The following is a 21,559-nucleotide window of genomic DNA, read 5'->3' as shown; positions in this document are numbered from 1 at the left end:
CAGAAGTGTATAGAATTTGATCCGTAGTTGATAGTTAGAGATAAGCAAATATTGAAAAGTTCGATTCGGCTTATTCGCCGTTTTTTTTTATTTTTTATTCGCTTTGTGACAAATTACTTCGTCACAAAGCACATTTTTTTTCTAAGTAGCGGGTGCAATGACAGGGAGCTGCGATAGCGCTTCTCTCCATCATTGTACCCCTCAGATGCCACGTTTATACATGATTGCGGCATCTGAGTGTAAAAACAGTATCAAGTTAACATGAAAAGAATTAAACTTACCGCCTTCATTTGCTCGCATCTTGCTTGAAGATCCGGCCGGCGTAGTGATGTCATACGTCACCACACATGGAATTTTGGCCGAGATCTTCAATCAAGATGGCGGCTGATGGCCCGTCGCGAGCAAATGGAGGCGGTAAATTAGATTTTTTTTGTTTTTTACACTATTTAAATAATGATTTTTGTGTATTGCTAGCTAGGATAATGCATTCGCTATATTCTAGTAAAAATTATGCTTAAATTTGGAGTAGCTGTACCCATCTGTGGTGTGTTAGAAATGAGAATTCCAGATAATTTAATTACATTGTAAAGCCTGTTTAAATCCCAACAGATTAACACAAGGCTAGTTCTTCACACATGGCTACTTTAATAACAAATTACAAATACCACCACATATAGATTACATTTACAGATATTCATAAAGCAAATGCTTAATTTAAATTTAGCATACAAGAAAAAGCTTGTCTGCCAGCGTTATTAGGCAATACATGCAGGATTAGAGCCAGACAGCATACGCATCATTTCTTCTGAAGAAGCCACTTACCTTTAGATCTCGATGGACAACACCCATCTGATGGCAGTGAAGTACAGCCTCCAGGATCTGCTGAATGCAATGACTGCATGCAAACACCAGGAGGTGTGTGTTAGTTCCAAGCTTACACCCACTGTCTGTATACCGTCAGCAAGACTGGGTCATAACTTACAACCAGAAACAACTGGCAGGTATCCATGCCAATGGAGGTTGAACTACTACCAGATATCGGGCAGCAAACTGGTACGATTATTTTTTTAATCTATGATTTAGCAACATTTTATCTTTTCTAAAATGTATACAATTAAACGAATACAGAATTATGCATCCAATGAAGAATTTGCAACCAGTTGAGATTGTAAGTATAACCCAATGTCTGAGGACAGAAGTGGGGTGAAATCTGCAGACTGCATAAATCATCATGGCAAGCCCAAACCTCTTTATATCCTGTACATCTGAACTTGGGATAGCTAAGACATGTCAACTTCTGACCACAACCACATTTAACACGTGTGCCTTGAAAGCCATGATGCATATGAAGCGTGCAGGCACCATGCATATCGTTTTACTTCAGAAGAGTCATCACGAAGGTACACTTCAGTCAATCCCACCTTTGCGACAGTATTACGCAACTTGTAAGCATCAGATACTGACCTTCAGGTCTCTGTGAACTATGCCATTAAGATGACAATGATTTACACTTTCTAGAATCTGCTGTATACAATGACTGTGAAAATACAAGGGTACAATGGAAGGGAGAACAATTTAAAGGCAAATAGTAACACAATAAACCAAACAAAAAACGACAGACATTTGCATCAATCCAGATTTGACAAGGTTAAATTCAGACAGAATGTGCGCACATTACAAAAGGAATAACACTTATGTGTGAGCGGGGGGGGGGGGGGGGGGGGGGGTTAGGGGACATGAAAATGTACTTATTATTCGTACATGGAATCAAAGGAGGGAAGAAATAAGAACATTCATATTCCATGGTACAGAACAGGCAACTTCAAAATAATATGTACATTTTCAAAGCAGCAGTGATTTTTCCATTTAGAAATTTTCTTTATCACAGTTAGCACAGGCACTGAACACAGTAGGGTTATGGAAATGTGAATTCTAAAATGGCAAGGAAAAAAAGGAATTATTTTTGGAGTTAGGAAAAAAAATCTAAAGTGAGAAAGTATACAGTGTAACAAGCTGAGGCCCAAAAATACCATATTTAGACAAACCATGAAAGTCAGCCTCTTAAATACCCAATGATAAACTGAAAAACTGAGTGTGAGGCCTCGTCCACATTTCCGTTTTTTAATGACGTGTCCGGTCCGCATTTTCCACGTAGCATCAATGAACACACATACTCATTGATTTAAATGCGTCTGTAAAAAAACACGGAGACGTGCTACTTTAGTCCATGATGCGGACCAAACACGCCCATTGAAGTCTATGGGTCCGGGAAAATTTCTGACACAACATGGATGGCATCCGTGTTTAGTCTGTTTTTCACTGAAGACTGGGACTGACTCCACCTCTAGCACTGCTGACGCTTTTGGCCCTGAATGACTTCCATATAACACCAAATTAAAGGAATTTCCATTAGCTTAAAGGGCATCTGTCAGTAGATTTGTACCTATGAAACTGGCTGACCTGTTACATGTGCACTTGGCAGCTAAAGGCCTCTGTGTTGGTCCCATGTACATATGTGCCCACACTGCTGAGAAAAATGACGTTTTAATATATGCAAAGCATCTAGGAGCAATGGGGGCATTGCCGTTACACCTAGAGGCTCAGCTCTCTCTGCAAATGCTGCACCCTCTGCACTTTGATTGACCGAGCCAGGCAGTGAAAACGTCATTACGCCTGATCCTGTCAAAGTGCAAAGTGGATTTGGCAGTTGCAGAGAGCTGAATCTTTAGGTGTAAGGTCAACACCCCCGTTGCTCCTAGAGGTTCATTTGCATATATTAAAACCATTTTTATCAGCAATGCAGGCACATATAAACATGGGACCAACACAGATGTGTGTATATATATATATTTTTTACACACAAACACGTGAAACTCAAAAAAATTTAATATCGTGCAAAGTTCATTTATTTCAGTAATGCAAATTAAAAAGGTGAAACTAACATATGAGATAGACTCATTACATGCAAAGCGAGATATTCCAAGCCTTTATTTGCTATAATTTGGATGATTATGGCTTACAGTTTATGAAAACCCCAAAGTCACAATCTCCGGTACCCTTTGCTCAGGGGGTATGGATTAATTAGCTGACTAGAGTGTGACACTTTGAGCCTAGAATATTGAACCTTTTCACAATATTATAATTTTAAGTTGCATTACTGAAATAAATGAACTTTTGCACGATATTCTAATTTTTCGAGTTTCACCTGTGTATATGTATATATAAGCAATATACTTGGTATGTGGCTAGCTACCCTTGAGTATATATGCTGACCTCACTTAGGGCCACATAAAATAGTGACAGAAATGCTGATTTCAGTGGTGGGTCACTCATGAACTAAAAGTAAGTGGTTGCCGAGAACCAGCATCATAATCATTGCAGCCCAGGCCTTGAGAAGAGTCATGGTTATTCCTAATCTCCTGCTCTCACCCATCTACTGATGATTGGCAGTTCTCTCCTAGAGAGAAAGGGAGAAAACTAGGTAGAAGCCTGTCAGTCATCAGCAGGAGAGCAGGAATTCATGAATAACCAGGACTCTTCTCAGGTGGCCGTGACTCTTTTCCAGGCCTAATCTGCAATGTTTGTGATGTTGGTTCTTGGTAACCACTTACTTTTAACTTAGAAACGACCGACTACTAATTCTACTTAGAAACGACCGATTACTACTTTATTCTGCCGTTAGTATGGGCAGCATAAAGTTGATGACAGGTTCCCTTTAAGGGAGATCTGCTGCTGAGAATATGATCTTTGAATTCAACGACCTGTATTATTTGGTGAATCTTCTACCCATCAGCAGAATGTTATAGAGTGGGCAGGCCTGAGGATATTTATTAGGTTTGGGGGGACTGTGTGGGCTAAGAAGTGCACCTTGCCTATTATATTTGCAAATCCTAATAGAAGCGACAACGTTCTCTAGGATAGGAGGACTGTTCTTTTTATCATTATTAGTGCAGGGCATTTTTTTTCTTCTGAATATGCAAATGAATTAACATGGCATATTAGATAAATATCCCTCATAAAAATGCAGTTTTATAAATGAACCAGTGCTCATCTGACAGGCATTGAAGTCTGCAGAATGATTGCACGTGAGCACAGTCAACATTATTCTTGTGATAGCAGAGGAGGACCAGCTTAATAGAGAAGAGGCTTATGAATAAATAGCTCCGCTCCATGTCTTCAAATAGGACAATAAATCTCTAGACACTAATCAATATTTCTAATAACTATTTCCTTCAAAGGTTGCCCCAGAACATTGGGTCAGCATGTGATCTTATATAAAAATCTCTATTCTACAAAACGCATCCATAGTCAATAAATGTAATAAAAGCTTTCTGTTCCAGCACCTTCTCCTACATGTAGTAATTAGAGGGTTCTCTTGGGTGAATGATTCAAATGTTACCAAGAGGGGATGGAAATATCAACTAAACCAATATTTATGGCAGACTGAACCTCCAATAACTCCACTTAGTGCTAACACTACAGAGGAATATGTACGTTCCTTAAGAAACAGGTGTCCAGAAATCTGTGAGATAGGTCGTGATTTCTGGCTCATGGTATTTGCACACAGTGGATTTTTCTGTCCAAATTACCACCATGAGTTTGAACTAAACTGCTGCGGGGCTGTATGCAGACATGCCACAATCATGTACTGTAACCATGAGCAGTATGCACATTGAAACCATGGCAAAGGGGGTCATGTCTTTTTTTACCTACAAATTTATGGCAGTAACTACTCATTTTATAGTTAATGCTAATTGTGCTAGCTACATAAGTAGAAAGGGTAATTATCTGCAGTGGGCACAACAAGAAAAGCAATTTTGTGGGAATTATGTGCCTGTGCTAACTGCCTACATTGTGGCACCACTGTGAAGATACTACAGTTTGGAATAATTCAGAGACGCGACCTTCATATTACTAGCAGATTAAACTATTGGGATTCCAGGCTATGGTCTTGTTATATAAGTAAGACTTCTACACTTAAAGGAGTTATCCCACAATATGAAAACTCTTATTTTGCGCAATTATATGTCTATTTGGAGGATTTTCTTCCCTTTTTGTGGGCGACAGCAGCTCACAAGACAATCAAACACCAAAATATCAAAGGATGCACTGCAATTAGCTCTTCTCAACATATTTCTTCCTTGCATACAAAATACACTGCTCAAAAAAATAAAGGGAACACTTAAACAACACAATGTAACTCCAAGTCAATCACACTTATGTGAAATCAAACTGTCCACTTAGGAAGCAACACTGAGTGACAATCAATTTCTCATGCTGTTGTGCAAATGGGATAGACAACAGGTTCTACAATAAAGGAGTGGTTCTACAGACCACTTCTCAGTTCCTATGCTTCCTGGCTGATGTTTTGGTCACTTTTGAATGCTGGCGGTGCTTTCACTCTAGTGGTAGCATGAGACGGAGTCTACAACCCACACAAGTGGCTCAGGTAGTGCAGCTTATCCAGGATGGCACATCAATGCAAGCTGTGGCAAGAAAGTTTGCTGTGTCTGTCAGCGTAGTGTCCAGAGCATGGAGGCGCTACGAGGAGACAGGCTAGTACATCAGAAGACGTGGAGGAGGCCGTAGGAGGGCAACAACCCAGCAGCAGGACCGCTAACTCTGCCTTTGTGCAAGGAGAAACAGGAAGAGCACTGCCAGAGCCCTGCAAAATGACCTCCAGCAGGCCACAAATGTGCATGTGTCCGCTCAAATGGTCAGAAACAGACTCCATGAGGGTGATATGAGGGCCCGACGTCTACAGGTGGGGGTTGTGCTTACAGCCCAACACCGTGCAGGACGTTTGGCATTTGACAGAGAACACCAAGATTGGCAAATTCGCCACTGGCGCCCTGTGCGCTTCACAGATGAAAGCAGGTTCACACTGAGCACATGTGACAGAGTCTGGAGACGCCGTGGAGAACGTTCTGCTGCCTGCAACATCCTCCAGCATGACCGGTTTGGCATTGGGTCGGTAATGGTGTGGGGTGGCATTTCTTTGGACGGTCGCACAGCCCTCCATGTGCTCGCCAGAGGTAGCCTGACTGCCATTAGGTACCAAGATGAGATCCTCAGACTCCTTGTGAGACCATATGCTGGTGCGGTTGGCCCTGGGTTCCTCCTAATGCAAGACAATGCTAGACCTCATGTGGCTGGAGTGTGTCAGCAGTTCCTGCAAGACGAAGGCATTGATGCTATGGACTGGCCCGCCAGTTCCCCAGACCTGAATCCAATTGAGCACATCTGGGACATCATGTCTCGCTCTAGCCACCAACGTCACGTTGCACCACAGACTGTCCAGGAGTTGGCAGATGCTTTAGTCCAGGTCTGGGAGGAGATCCCTCAGGAGATCGTCCGCCACCTCATCAGGAGCATGCACAGGCGTTGTAGGGAGGTCATACAGGCACGTGGAGGCCACACACACTACTGAGCCTCATTTTTACTTGTTTTAAGGACATTACATCAAAGTTGGATCAGCCTGTAGTGTGTTTTTCCACTTTAATTTTGAGTGTGACTCCAAATCCAGACCTCCATGGGTTAAAAAATTTTATTTCCATTTTTTTTATTTTTGTGTGATTTTGTTGTCAGCACATTCAACTATGTAGAGAACAAAGTATTTCAGAAGAATATTTTATTAATTCAGATCTAGGATGTGTTATTTTTGTGTTCCCTTTATTTTTTTGAGCAGTGTAGTCCCTCACATAAAGCCCCAGAGATACATAAGGTATTTAAAGGGAACCTGTCACCGGGATTTTGTGTATAGAGCTGAGGACATTGGTTGCTAGATGGCCGCTAGCAGATCCGCAATACCCAGTCCCCATAGCTCGGTGTGCTTTTATTGTGTAAAAAAAACGATTGGATCCATATGCAAATTACCGAGATGTGTCCTGTACGTGAGATGAGTCCAGCGTGAAGGAGCCCAGCACCTCTAGCTCTAGCTTTCTGAAGTCGGAAAGCAAGGAGGAGATTCTGAGGATGCGGGGCGGTGCTGGGCTCCTTCACGCTGGACTCATCTCAGGGACAGGACTCATCTAAGGTTTATTTGCATATGTATCAAATCAGTTTTTTACACAATAAAAGCACAGAGCTATGGGGACTGGATTTTGAGTTGAGCCCTGTTTGGTGGTTTTGTACCAGGGTGATGACCATATGTTTTTCACTCAGTAGTAGCAGCATTTTTAGTGCTACTTCATGTGGAATCACCTTGATATACACCATCGGCATACCTGACATGTTTTCCATCTTTTGGTGGTAACAGCGGCATAGGCCAGTGGATTGCGGCATCCGTTTTTCTGCCGGTTCTTCATTTCTTGCTATTTCTAGTATTTTATAAATCATGACGTGTATTACAATTAAATTAATTATATTTTTGGAATATTTTGGGCATTCTTTTGTTATTTGTTCTTTAATAACATTGTAGGTTTTTATGCTTTCTAATCCTTTGCCCTGACTTATAGTTTGTATACTGAGGCGTTCTTTTTGGTTTTATAGAGATATAGTTATGTATTGCTATAAATTTAGAAGTAGGGATTAATGAATGAAAGCTGTTTGGGTTGTTTAATTAGGAAATCAGTATACTGTCTCTGAGAGGAGGAAGAGGGCAGGGAATCTACATGTTAAGAGGGCAGGGAATCTAGCATGTTAAGCCACCACTAAACGGCAAAAAAAGTGGACCAGAATTTTGGCCATAAACAGGAAACAGGTAGATATGGGGGGAGGGATTGCTACCAGAAAGTGTAATTGACATGAAATAAATTGATAATATTTTATTGCATGTATAGTGGCATGCAAAATGTTTGGCACTCTTGGTCACAATCAGTTTAGCAAGTTCAAGGGGAAATGATCTCCAAGATAACAGTTTGTATTTTAAGCAAAAACTAATTTTTTATTTTCATCTTTTACATTTTCAAAATAACAAAATAACAAAAAAGGAAACCTGCATGGTTATTACCTTGTAGTACCCCCTTTGGCAAATATCACAACTTGGAATCGCTTTTTGTAGCCAGTCAAGAGTCTTTCAATTCTTGTTTGAAGGATTTTCATCTATTCTTCCTTGCAAAAGTCTTCCAGTTCTGTGGGATCCTTGGGTCATCTTGCATGCACTGCTCTTTTGAGGTCTATCCACAAATGTTCAAAGATATTCAGATCTGGGGACTGTGAGGGGAATGGTAAAACCTTTGCGCCTTCTAAGGTAGTTTCAGGTTGCCATTTTCTCAGTTTGAAATATAATTAAGAAATGGCAGTGAACAAGAACAGTGGAGGTCAAGAGAAGGTCTGGAAGACCAAGAAAAATGTCAAAGACAGCTGCTCATTGGATTACTAGAGAGGCAAATCAGAACCTCCGCTTGACTGCAAAAGACCTTCAGGAAGATTCAGCAGACTCTGGAGTTGTGGTACATTGTTCTACTGTTCAGCGACACCTGCACAAATATGGCCTTTATGGAAGAGTCATCAGAAGGAAATCTCTCTTGCTTACCATAAAATTCAGCATCACAAGTTTTCAAAAGAACATCTAAACAAGCCTGATGCATTCTGGAAACAAGTCCTATGGACTGATGAGGTTAAAATAAAACTCTTTAGCCACAATGAGCAAAGGTATGTTTGGAGAAAAAAGGGCCTAGAAGTTAAAGAAAAGAACATCTCCCCAACCATTACACATGGGGGTAGATCAATCATGCTTTTGGGTTGTGTTACAGCCAACTGTAAACATTTCACAGGTAGAGGGAAGAATGGATTCAATAATATTCCAGCAAATTCTGGAAGCGAACATACAGTAACACCAACTTTAAAAAAGCTGAAGTTGAAAAGAGATGGCTTCTAATAATGGATAATGATCCTAAACACACCTCAAAATCCACAAGAATACCTCAAAAGGTGCAAGCTGAATTTTTTTTTTAGCAAGGTCCTTATAGCCCCCTGATCTGGACATCATTAAAAATCTGTGGATAGACCTCAAAAGAGCAGTGCATGCAAGATGGCCCAGGAATCTCACAGAACTGGAAGACTTTTGCAGGGAAGAATGGATGAAAATCCCTCAAACAAGAATTGAAAGACTCTTGGCTGGCTACAAAGAGTGCTTACAAGCTGGGATACTTGCCAAAGGGGGTGCTACTAGGTACTAACCATGTAGGGTGCTCAAAGTTTTGCTTCAAGCTCTTTTCCTTTTTTGTTATTTTGAAAATGTAAAAGATGAAAATAATTGTTTTTGCTTTGTTTATACAAAGGGAATATGTCATATCTAACTTTATTCTTTTTGGAGATCATTTCATCTTCAACTTGCTTAAAGGGGTTGGCCACTATATAAGTACTTTCCACTATATAGTGGGAGGTAAGGGAAAAAAAATGAGTTAACCAATATACTTTATTAAAAAAATTTGAATGGTAATATTTTTATAATGAGCCCCGCCCCCTCAGCCCCGCTCTGCGTGCAGCCAGTTCGTCCATGGCTGCACGCGACATGGAGGAGCTTTAGAGAAAGCTCGTCCATGGCTTTATTCTAACGGCACATGCGCTGCTTTTCCTAATAAGAGCAGCGCATGCCCAGTTTGCCCCTGCCACTGGCACGCTCCCTGCTCCGACTCTTTCTCTACAACTGGCTTATTATTCCTGTCACCGTTCAGAGCGGGAAGAAAAGTAAGAGCGCGTCGGGGATCAGACACTCTCTTACTTTTCTTCTCGCACCGAACTCTGACAGGAATAATAAGCCGGTTGTAGAGACAGTCGGAGCAGGGAGCGTGACTGGGTATGCGCTGCTCTTATTAGGAAAAGCAGCGCATGTGCAGTTAGAATAAAGCCATGGACGAGCTTTCTCTAAAGCTCCTCCATGTCGGTGCAGCCATGGACGAACTGGCTGCACGCAGAGTGGGGCTAAGGGGGCGGGGCTAATTATAAAACATTACCATTCAGATTTTTTTTTTATTAACAAAGTATATTAGGAAACTCTTTTTTTACCCTACCTCCCACTATATAGTGGAAAGTACTTTTATAGTGGCCAACCCCTTTAACTGTTCACAGTAAGAGTACTTTTGACCAGCAGTGCCCAAACTTTTGCATACCACTGTATACTGCAATAATAATTCATTTGAAATGCCTTATTTATTGCATAACTTGGATAAATTCTTTAAATTAAAAAAAATCCTTGCAGCAGTAATGATAGGCAAACTAATCACACTGGAATGAGAAATGAAAACATGTAATACCATGGGAATGTAATGGAAAAATGCAGTCTATAAAATCTCTTTTCTGACAAATGCACACTTTTATGATACGCAATGGGCTATGCCATGACTAATGCAATATATTGATTATCCAGCCACTACAAACCTAATTGCCACCTACAGAGGAATATACAGGGTTCTGGCAAGAATAGCTATACAGGCTGCACTGTGAGGTCAAAAGTCTGACATAGCCCTGTAGGTCAGGTGTCTGCATTGCCTGAAATATATCCACATACAAGTGCAATTCCTTTAATTTAGCATTTATGGGGTTAGATAACCAGACTGTTAGGTTGTTAACTGATATCTTTAATGGCATGCATGCAACCAAAATATATTAGGTGGTCTTCAAAAATCTTCAGCATTTTTATATCTTCTTTGCAAATGGTGAGGACAGGAGAAGTAGTAACTGCCAGATGTGACATCTGTCTGGCATAAGAGTTGTCACACTGTGGTGAAGATAGTTGCGAAACTTATAAATTGCACCAAAAAGGAACAGCATTCTATTATACCCTTTTTGTGGGCAGAAAATGGCCAAGTATGTGTGTTGAATGCAGAGCAGAGAAGTTCAGCTACAGAAATGTTAAGGGGAGCAAGATTTTCATATGATTATGTGGTGGAACCGTGGCTATGCACCCAATTAAAGACATTTTTTTTTACTGATGGCATTGCTGGGAAAAATGCTTCTCAAAGGAAGGTGACTATGTAGGAATGTAATGTAATTTGTTTTTGATATTCTTAATAGAGTATAAAAAAAAGTGCGGAACCTTGTTGAAGGCCCCTTATTTATGTATTTAAAAATGTAATAATGGGGAGATTCTCTGGTGACAATTTCTCTTTAAAACAATATTGGGTTTGAAAAAGTGCTGCTCTGAAGCCCCACACACTTTCTGGTGCAGACACACAAAAAAGGTAGCAAAGATGCTTTATTCATCAGTCGTGAATCTTCATCCTTGTAGGGCCACATAATCCACTGTCCCTCATCTATAACAATCACTTCTTGTGCAGGGTCAATGTTGTCATCAGTTTTGGACGGGCGTCCAGCTCCTGTTTCATGGCTGACACTTTTGCAAACTTCCTTGAATTTCTCTGCCATTCTTACACACTTCTTATCGACAAAATATGTATAGAGTCTTCGATAAATATCGGCGCCGGATATATATTCTCAGACCACAAAAAAGGAATCGCTGGACGCTGCTCTTTTGTGCAAATCACAAGTGGGGCGGCCCTTGTTTCTTGGACCGCAGTCACAAATGAACTGATGGACAATGCTCAAACCTGCACAGCAGTGACTGGGGAGATCATGTGGAAAAGTGACGTATGTGTCTTTCCTGAAAGTTGATTAAAAAAAATTCTACAGCCAGGAGTGTTGTAGAATGGTGCTCAAAAGGTGGAAATATGTTTAATGTAGACTGGGCTACAATCTCATTGACTAATGGCGGGTTATCAGGGATGAACATTCCTATGAATGCTCGTTCCCGATAATCTGCCCATCTAAAGGTGCAGCTGATCACCCCATAAACGAGCGAGAGGCTTGCTCATTGGGTGAAACAGGCGTTAGTGCAGGCAAGCATAATTATCGTTTCTGGGCAGCAGATCGTGCGGTCTAAACAGCATTCTGCTGCCCAGAAACAGTGCAGCTGTATGAGGACAAGTGATCTCAATAGCCATAGCTTGTTCTCATAATGTTGAGGCGATCATGTAAATGCAGCGCTTCACCCCCACTGAACGAGCAGCCGACTGTCAGCAAGGAACGCTTAACCCGGTAATTAGCTGCTCCTCGGAGTGTGTAAAAAACGCCTTAAGTATTTAAAGGGGGTCTATCATCAGTTTTGTAAAATTGCAAATATCTTAAAATTCAATTCTGGTCCGATTCATGTCTGAATAAATTCAACCTGGATCGAAAGTGCCCTGATAGTCTGGAAAGCACTCTCTCCCTTTCAATTAAAAGCAGGGACAGAGATATGTATAATCTCCTACCTATGTTTGCTAGCAGTTTTGCGCTGGCAGACTCCCTTTACTCATTAAAAGTGGCACCATGAGGCACATAGTAGTGAATAATTATAGGCTTTGTATCCCAGAACGAAGAACAGCCAAATAAAGCTTTGAAAGCTCATTCACTCATTGAAAATGAAAACTAATTTATTTTGAAGGAGATGCTTACAGTTTGTTACCTAGTCTTGTAATTCTCTGTTGTCTGCAGAAATGAAAAGGCTGCTTGGCACTTAAAGAATTGCTTAACATTCCCGTTGCATTTATTAAAGGGAAAATGCCATAAAATATAACCCTGCAGTCTGAATTTCAGTTAGAGAAGGCAATTCTTACATTTATTGATTGAAGAATTTTGCATTACATTGTGGGTATTTCCTTGACTTGGGATTATACCGAAGTGAAAGATAATATAAAACACAGAATAAACTCATTTTAATGGAGTTCCAACCGACTGGAGAAGCTGTAATAGATTTACCATTAGAAGGGAAAGTCTGCAGGGCTGTTGCCAAGTAGCAAAGACAGAACACTGTTTGGTAAGCTTACATGTAATGGACCTTTATAAACGGTATGAAATTATCTAATATGCAAAATACAGGCAGTTTTAAATATAGCTTATGTAGGTGTTGTCTAGGTTCTAGATACTGATGACCTCTCCTCAGGATAGTCCTGTGATGGCCAACCTCCGGCACTCCAGCTGTGGTAAAACTACAACTCCCAAGATGCACACTTGCTTGGCTGTTCTCAGAACTCCTCAGAAATGATTGGAGCATGCTGGGAGTCGTTAGCCATTACTGGGATGGGTTATCAATGTCAGATCAGTGGGAGCTAGACCCCAGGCGCCTCACTGATCAGCTGCTCTCAGTAGATGCTGGCACAGGAACAGAGAGGAAAGCACGGCTCGTTTACTGTGTGCTGGCTGTGACGTGTTACAGCAACTCATCTCCCATTCAACTAAATGGGAGCTGAGCTGTAATAATCAATCACAGTCACTACACCCTGGGTGGAGCTCTTTCCAGTTCAGTTCTCTGAATTAATTCAGGGACAAGCTGAGAACAGTTGATCGGTGGAGGTGTGGGTGCTGAACTGTAAGGATAGGTCAACAATGTCTAGAACCTGGATAATTCCTTTATGGCTTCAAAGTGCAATGGTGAAAAATGTGATCATCATTCAACTCCCTACTATTCTATCAGATAAGGTAATCAAGTCGAATAATAATGGTTCCTTGGAAATTGTGATACTTAAAGGGGCACCTGGTTTAGAAAAAGCATTTTCAAGTACTCCATTAGGGAATGCAGAGTTAAGATGTAGGGAATTGTGTTTTATGGCGTTGCTTAAAGGGGCTATCCCAGAAAATAAAATTTACAGACCACTTTCTCTGGTGTCATTCTCTGCATCTCTGTTGATGGGCTGTAGCAGTGACATGTAGGGATGCGCCATGTGTTACTGCTGCAGTCTATCCAGACAAAGAGAGAATGGTGCTAGAGACAGAGGTCAGCAATCTTTTTTTCCTACAGCACTTGGGGGCTTTAGTAGAATTTTTAATTATCTTGGAGAACCCCTTAGGGATAAAAGGACATTTTTATTACAGTCAAATGAAATGCTCACATCTAAATGCAGTCAAACCTTAATTTAAAGGGTTTCTTCACTTTGGACAATCTACTTGTTTGCTGTGGCTCTTGAAAATAGCTACCGTAATTACAAAGTGACCCCTTAGGAACAGAATTTGTGGGGAAACCTGCTAGTGTTTCAGTTAACTACAGCGCTACCACAGAGGAAGTTAAGCATTACACATGGCCCATTGAAATCAAAGGGTTGTCTGTGTAATGCAGAACAGGTTCTCCAGAGCAAGAGATGTTCTTTTCAGCCACTCTCCACTCTAGATAAGAGAAGAGGATGCTGAACAGAGGTTTTTCCGTCTCACAAAGTGACAGAATATTGCTGAAATATGCCATTACTTTTGAATTGAACCGATGCAACTGTCAGGCTCTTCGCTGATCTATAGAGGGGTGGGATTGCAGATCTGCACCTCCTTCAAAGTTTTCCCTGCACATCGACACTCCTAGCCACTGTATGTGATTTGCCTTCGCTTTATGATACAGGAAAAGCCCTTTAAAGGCAGTCTTAAGCCTGGCACAATATCCTGTAGTACTAGCTCAGCTGAATGTAATGAAGCCTTTTACTTAAAGAGCAACTAAACCTTTGTGTAAAATTTTAATAAGCAGCCCCTAATGCCCAAATAAAAGTTTTTCTAATATAGGCTACTTTGACATTATCGGCAGTCTTCTCCAGCAGGCTGTGTGAACAGCCTGCCGGAATCCGTGCTGCAGCTAGTGCACGTGTGCCGCCGGAAGTCCGCTCCGGCCCCATGCACTAAAATGACATGTCGTAGTTTTATTCCGGCCGCCTCTCGCCATGTTTGCCGTGCTGCGGCCCGCCCCCATTATAGTGAATGGGGCCGAAGCGGACTTCCGGCGGCACGCGCACACTAGAGGCAGCACAGATCCGGCAGGCTGTTCACCCGCCAGAACAGCCTGCTGGAGAAGGCTGGTGCTAATGTGAAAGAAGCCATACTTCATTAATTAATTTTGTATTTTTATTATACTTTTTACTCCCTGAAGAGTACCCTTCCCTGTGAGCTTAAAACTCAGTTCTCTGTACACTGCTCAGCGGTGTACGGACTGTGAAATTTATGAATGGGGCCACAGCAGCGCAGGAGGTATGGGCAGGAGCGCATATTGCTGCTCCTGCTCCCTGGTGGTTTACTAACTCATGGCATAGCACATAGGTACCCTGTACCCATGTACTATGCCAGGATTAGCTGAGCGGGTGCCTGCTCCTGCCTGCTTCGCTAAGCTAAGAGAACTGCATGTCAGCTCTTAGCTTAGCGAAGCAGGAGCCCACTCCGCTCAATGTACCCATGTGCTAAATTAATTAATAAAGAATATTAGAAAAGCTTTTATTAGGGCATTAGGGACATCTTATTAAAATATTACACAAAGGTTTAGTTACTCTTTAACATCTGTTGCTTCAGGCTGGAGAAAAAGAACTTTTGAGCCATATGGAAATGTGCACCCTTGGTCCTCCTGCTTCGTCTGCCATTCCCTCCATCTCCTTCTCTACAGGGCCAGGTGAGAGGACTATGCAGAAATTTGGCCCTGTCAATGAAAAAGGAGAAGGGGCTGGTAGAGGAAGGCAGCAGAGAATGGATGCACCGAGTGGCATGGGTTGTGAAAGGTGTCAATATGTTCAGCTTAGCTAGCCCTACAAGACAATGTGCCTGGTTTACCAGTGAATATCCCTAATATTATACATGAAAAAAATACATTTTATAAACTAGACAACCCCTTTAATGTTGACCGAAATAGGCAGAAACAAACCTAACTCAATTACTTATTAACTTGCTTGCCAGATTCCTGCACTTTTCCAAATTGCTTTAGCACAACCTTAGAAAATGCCATCAATATGCGAGTTACAGGTCCAAACAAAGTGCTGTGGGTTCTTTAATGGCCTCTGTGGCTCTTTCATCCATGTGGTGTCTGGTAGAGCACATCAGCCCCACGTTCACTCCTGTGACTGATGGGGGTCCCAGCAGCTGGACTAACACCAAAAATATATTTATGGCATGTTCTACAGTTATGGAAATCAGCACCAATAAGCAATATGGTTTCATAGGACTTTTCAGGGCAGCTTCTTTATGCATCGTATATTGCCATCACTTACCTTGCATCCGCTTCACTATAGTATTCTCTTGCTACTATATCTTCAAATAACTCTCCACCAGTAACTCTGCAGAGACATAATGCAAAATCACTCATGACAACATCTAAATAACTGCCGTATAGAAAAGCAAACATGCATGCATATGTATTATGTAATATATGTAAAAGCCAGGAATCTACACGGGTTTCTTATCTCACATACGGCTTGGGTAAAGGAGGTAATCAACTGGAATATTAAGAGTATTATGACTGACTGGGTGAATGAAAAAAAGTCTATTTCTCAGAAATTTGGGGATCTGACAAGCTCGGTGATAACATTGTAAATGCAAGAAAGATAAAAAAAAAAAAAGTATACTTGAGACGCCAGACTTTGACATTGTGCTCTTTTAATTATGTGAAGGAAAGACCACAGTCGGTCCAAATGTGGACTCTGCTTTCTACTAACAGCAGGCAGCATGTTATAGAGCAGAAGGAGCTCAGCAGATCGTTAAACGGTTTTATCAATTATTTATAGCATTCCCTGTGGAATCGTATATACAGAGAAAGCTGTCAGTCACTGATCAGATCTTCCCTGTATACAACTGGGCTCAAAAATGCAGAAATTTAAATGTATTGATTGCAGGTTATACTGAATCCTTTGCTGCAACACTATAAATATCAATCTGCTCAGCTCCTCCTGCTCTATAACATGCTGCACTGCATTTCATAGGGACAGGTTCTCTTAAAACGTGTATTCCCATCTTACGAAGGGATGGTATGCCATCACTGTATGACTCCGGTATGACCTCCGAGAACCTCACCGATTCTGAGAATGAAAATGGTCACAGAACTTAAATTAGCACATCATCCTCTTCACCGTTTTTTCCCTTTGCAACAGCATCTGGCCCGCTGAGCAGGGAAAACACAGGAGAAGCAGTGCTACATCAGCTCCATGACCATCTTCATTCTCAGAATAGGTCCCTGAGGTCAGAGCCCCACCAATCAAAGTCTAGTGCAGGCATGCTCGACCTGCGGCCCTCCAGCTGTTGCAAAACTACAACTCCCAGCGTGCCCAAACAGCCTACAGCTTTCAGTCTACAGCAGGGCGTTGTGGGAGTTATAGTTTTACAACAGCTGGAGGGCCGCAGGTTGAGCATGCCTGGTCTAGTGGTATGCTATCATTTTACAATATAAGATGGGAATATCCCTTCAACAGCAAAGGTCTAGTACTACCAAACCCATCTACAGCTATAGGGTTTATATATTATATATATATATATATATATATATATATATATATATATAAAGAAAAAAACAGTGGCAGCACCGTCCCTGATGCAAGCTGGTGGGTGCAACTGGCCCAATGCGGATTAAAGCCAATCCAGAAATACAAAATAGAAAGTATTGGCAGCACTCCAAAAAGTAAAAAATACAAAAGTCTTTATTTACCCCAGTGGGACATGCAACGTTTCGGCTCTAGACAGGAGCCTTCCTCAAGCAGTGTACAGAGACAATTGACAAAGCAAGTGTAGTTGATTCATAATAATTAGAAACAAATCTCACAAAATATAAAATACAAACATATAACAATATAATCCATACTAGATATAACCCATATCGTATATATTTCCCTAGTGATGTATTCATGATTACATATAATAAAAGAAAAAACTTCCATACAATATTAATTGCAATAAATATCGTGATCAGTGCCATGTGTGGATGATAATCAAAAAGTGCCAAGTGCTTACTAAGAGGTATTGCGAGTGGAGGGTGAAGGAGGAGAAAGAGGGCGAATGGCTGCCATCCAAGATACAGATAGAGTTCCATTCTCCCCCTTTAATGTCCTATAGAAGATCCCGAAGTTTAAAGGATCAACTAGTGAAAGCTGATGTGGGCACTTTGAAAAAAGGCAGACAGACAACGCTAACAAGCTCTAGTGTTGGCTGCTTTCCTTGCCTGTCCTGTGTTAATTGCTGTTCGGCGTGTCTGTGGCGTCTCTGCGCATGTCAGGATGACGTTCATAAAATACTTCCGGTTGTAACCGCATGCAACATTGCGCGGCTGTGCATTGTGACTGACACTGCGTCCACCATGTTTGACAAGGGAACCAGACATCTACAGCGGACGTCCATATAACAATGCCAATACCGTCTGTTACGCACTGGTTCAAGGTGGTGCCAGCACTTATTCATGTCGACATACCATAGATGGCAGTGCGGGGTCGCGTGATGACTACTCCCACTAGTTGTCTAGCGTGGAACAGCAATTGATCAACTTGTCCTCAGCTGAGGACTATGGAAAATTCCATGATACATTCTCCACTCAACTGCAAAGCTTCCGTATGGACATGGAGGAGGGTAAGCGTTTCAAGTGGAACCGCGATTTGGATGATTACAGAAAAGGCAATATTTATTCTTGGCAAACGGATGATAAAAATATTCAAACTAATAAAGATACATGGAAAAGAAGAAAAAGAACCACCCAGGCCGCTACAGACCAGTCTTTTTTAGGTGTGAAGGCGATGGAGGTGCCCGAAAACAGCGCATCAGGCGTGGAGGCTGCAGACACCAAAGGGGTCAAAAGGCTGCGCAACAACAAGCTGCGACCACCAGTCAGCAGGAATGTACCGTCCAGGAAGAAATGATCGTAGTGAACCTCTCAAAGGACTTAACAGATTCACAAGTGAGTGTACTCAGCAAGGGTCTTTCATTTTGCCCTAAAATCACTGCTGACTGGTTTGAACTTGAGTTTGATTTACATGCTTTTTTTCGGGCTATTAAGCTAAAAATCTGGTTTCATAAAAGGGGACGGATCGAGCATGTCAAGATGAGTGAACTCTCTCTTGGCATGTTCGATCTCTCCCTTAAAAGTAATTTTAATCCTGTTATCAATGAACCCGCAATTGAAGCATATATGGCTGCTGTTAGGGCTGAGATCCAGGCACTAAGAGTAAAGCAATCTGATTTACCGTTTAATCATCCCAGTGTGACTGTTGATGAATTGGTGGCACTGAATGAATTGATACACGACCATGAGCTTACAATTAAGGCCGCCGATAAAGGTGGCGCTGTGGTCGTGTTAGACACCCGCAAATATATTGCTGAAATTTTAAGACAATTGGGTGACAGCACTATTTACATGGACATTGATATGGATCCCAGGTTCAAGATTGCTGGACGTATTAGGGATGTGTTGACTGGGGCTTTAGAGGCGGGGATTGTGGACAAGGGACTTGTGGATTTTCTTACTTTAACGCATCCGGTCACCCTGTGATCTATGTCTTGCCTAAGACCCACAAGTCTCTCGTCGACCCACCCAGCCGCCCCATTGTTTCCGGTTCTGATTCGATTTTCAGTCGTATAGCTATTTTTCTAGATAAAGTGTTGCGAGGCTTTTCATGTGGGGGTAGCTCCTACATACAGGATACAACTGACTTTTTACTCAAACTTCGGATGGTCGATTTGGAAGGGGTGGAGGGGGTGACATTGGCATATTTTGATGTCACCTCCCTCTACACCTCAATTGACCATCGGAAGGGACTGGCCGCAGTTACTTATATGCTTGAGAACTCAACACTCACGAGTCAATGCCAACAATTTATTTTATCTCTATTAGAGATCATTTTGAGGTATAACTACTTTCTGTTTCAGGACTCCTACTATATACAGGAGCAGGGCGTGGCGATGGGGTCCAATGTGGCCCCAACCTACGCCAATATATTCATGCGTCGATTTGAGGAGGATGTAGTCTATGGAAGCCACCACTTCCAATTTGTTAGGGCGTGGTGGCGGTACATAGACGACATCTTACTCATCTGGACTGGCAGTGTTGAGCAGCTCCATGATTTTCATAGGTTTCTTAATGGGATCGATGGTGCGCTCCAATTCACACTGGTTCATTCACAAACAAAAATGCAATTTTTGGACACCCGCGTGATTCTGGCAGAGGGCAAGGTGGATACGGAATTCTTCACAAAACCCACTGACAGAAACACGCTGTTGATGTACAGTAGCAATCACCCCAGACCAATGGTAAGATCTTTGCCGTATTCACAGTTTTTAAGGGCCAGACGCATTGTCTCGGACCCCAAGGTCTTTGACAACACTCTTGATACATTGATAAATAAGTTCCAGAGGCGGGGCTATCCAACCAAACTACTAAAAAAAAAAAGGAAGCGGCTAGGGACCTAAATAGGGAAGATACCCTCAAAAGAAAAACAGATCATTCCAAAATGATGAGGATTCCCTTTATCACAACACACTCTGAACAGAGTGTGGATATAGGGAATATCATACGACGACACTGGGGCATTCTAAAAGGTTGGCATGATACAATTGCAGAGTTCCATTCTCCCCCTTTAATGTCCTATAGAAGATCCCGAAGTTTAAAGGATCAACTAGTGAAAGCTGATGTGGGCACTTTGAAAAAAGGCAGACAGACAACGCTAACAAGCTCTAGTGTTGGCTGCTTTCCTTGCCTGTCCTGTGTTAATTGCAGGTACATTCTCAAGGGTAAAACGTTTGTACACCCTCAAACCGGCACTGTGCATAGGATAGGACACTATCTGACGTGCGATTCCAGTTTCATTATCTATGTACTGATCTGTCCATGCAACCTGTTGTATGTTGGAGAGATGACTACAGATTTTTAGTCGCATCTCAACAACCACAGGTTAAGCATAAGGAAGAAAAGATTAGACCTGCCGGTCTCAAAACACTTTGCAGAGTATAAACATGTTGAGAGAGATATGAAATGTTGCATCATTGATTTTGTCCCAATGCCGAGGAGAGGCGGTGATAGAGCCAGTATTCTAAAAAAAAGGGAACTTAAGTGGATTCATGTACTTAATTCCCTTAAACCGCATGGTCTGAATGTGGACTACAATATTGGGGCAATATAGGTTGGCGGCTTGCCCTTGACCAACATATGGAAACGTTATACTCTACCTGCATATATTTGGTGATCAATTGTATGGGACAAAATAGTAGTTCCTTATGGATTGCCAAATTTTTTATGTTTTTTCTATATTTTATTACAGATGGTTTGCAATGGAGTATGGTGAGAGGAAGTTCGAGGAGACCTTTGAATGGCGTGCGGTCAAGAACCACATTATGTAGAGGATGTCTGTGTTTGTCTTTGTTTTTATATTCTGTGTTAATTTTGTACATGGCCATAGTCTGTTGCCCACATGGGGGGTGGTAGTGAGGAGAACCCTCTTAACCACTTCAGCCCCCAGTGCTTAAACACCCTGAAAGACCAGGCCACTTTTTACACTTCTGACCTACACTACTTTCACCATTTATTGCTCGGTCATGCAACTTACCACCCAAATGAATTTTACCTCCTTTTCTTCTCACTAATAGAGCTTTCATTTGGTGGTATTTCATTGCTGCTGACATTTTTACTTTTTTTGTTATTAATCGAAATTTAACGATTTTTTAGCAAAAAAATGACATTTTTCACTTTCAGTTGTAAAATTTTGCAAAAAAAACTACATCCATATATAAATTTTGCTCTAAATTTATTGTTCTACATGTCTTTGATAAAAAAAAAATGGTTTGGGTAAAAGTTATAGCGTTTACAAACTATGGTACAAAAATGTGAATTTCCGCTTTTTGAAGCAGCTCTGACTTTCTGAGCACCTGTCATGTT

At 41.6% G+C, this 21,559-nt stretch overlaps 1 protein-coding gene across 8 annotated transcripts in view; it reads right to left on the bottom strand.

Moving 5' to 3' along the window:
• Positions 1 to 21,559, bottom strand: part of CAMK2D (calcium/calmodulin dependent protein kinase II delta) — a 420,621-nt gene that overhangs the window by 178,225 nt on the left and 220,837 nt on the right. For all 8 annotated transcript variants that reach the window (XM_040418340.1, XM_040418343.1, XM_040418341.1 and 5 more), the window contains exons 5-6: positions 15,927 to 15,992; positions 1,465 to 1,537 (exon numbers count right to left, since the gene is read on the bottom strand). In XM_040418340.1, coding sequence (XP_040274274.1) covers positions 1,465 to 1,537; positions 15,927 to 15,992 — 139 coding nt within the window. The remainder of the gene's footprint in view (positions 1 to 1,464; positions 1,538 to 15,926; positions 15,993 to 21,559) is intronic.

Source organism: Bufo bufo, chromosome 2 (genome assembly GCF_905171765.1).
Source record: "Bufo bufo chromosome 2, aBufBuf1.1, whole genome shotgun sequence".
Lineage (NCBI taxonomy): Eukaryota > Metazoa > Chordata > Amphibia > Anura > Bufonidae > Bufo > Bufo bufo.
Note: the sequence above shows the minus strand (reverse complement) of the source record. Positions and strands in the feature narration are given on the sequence as shown.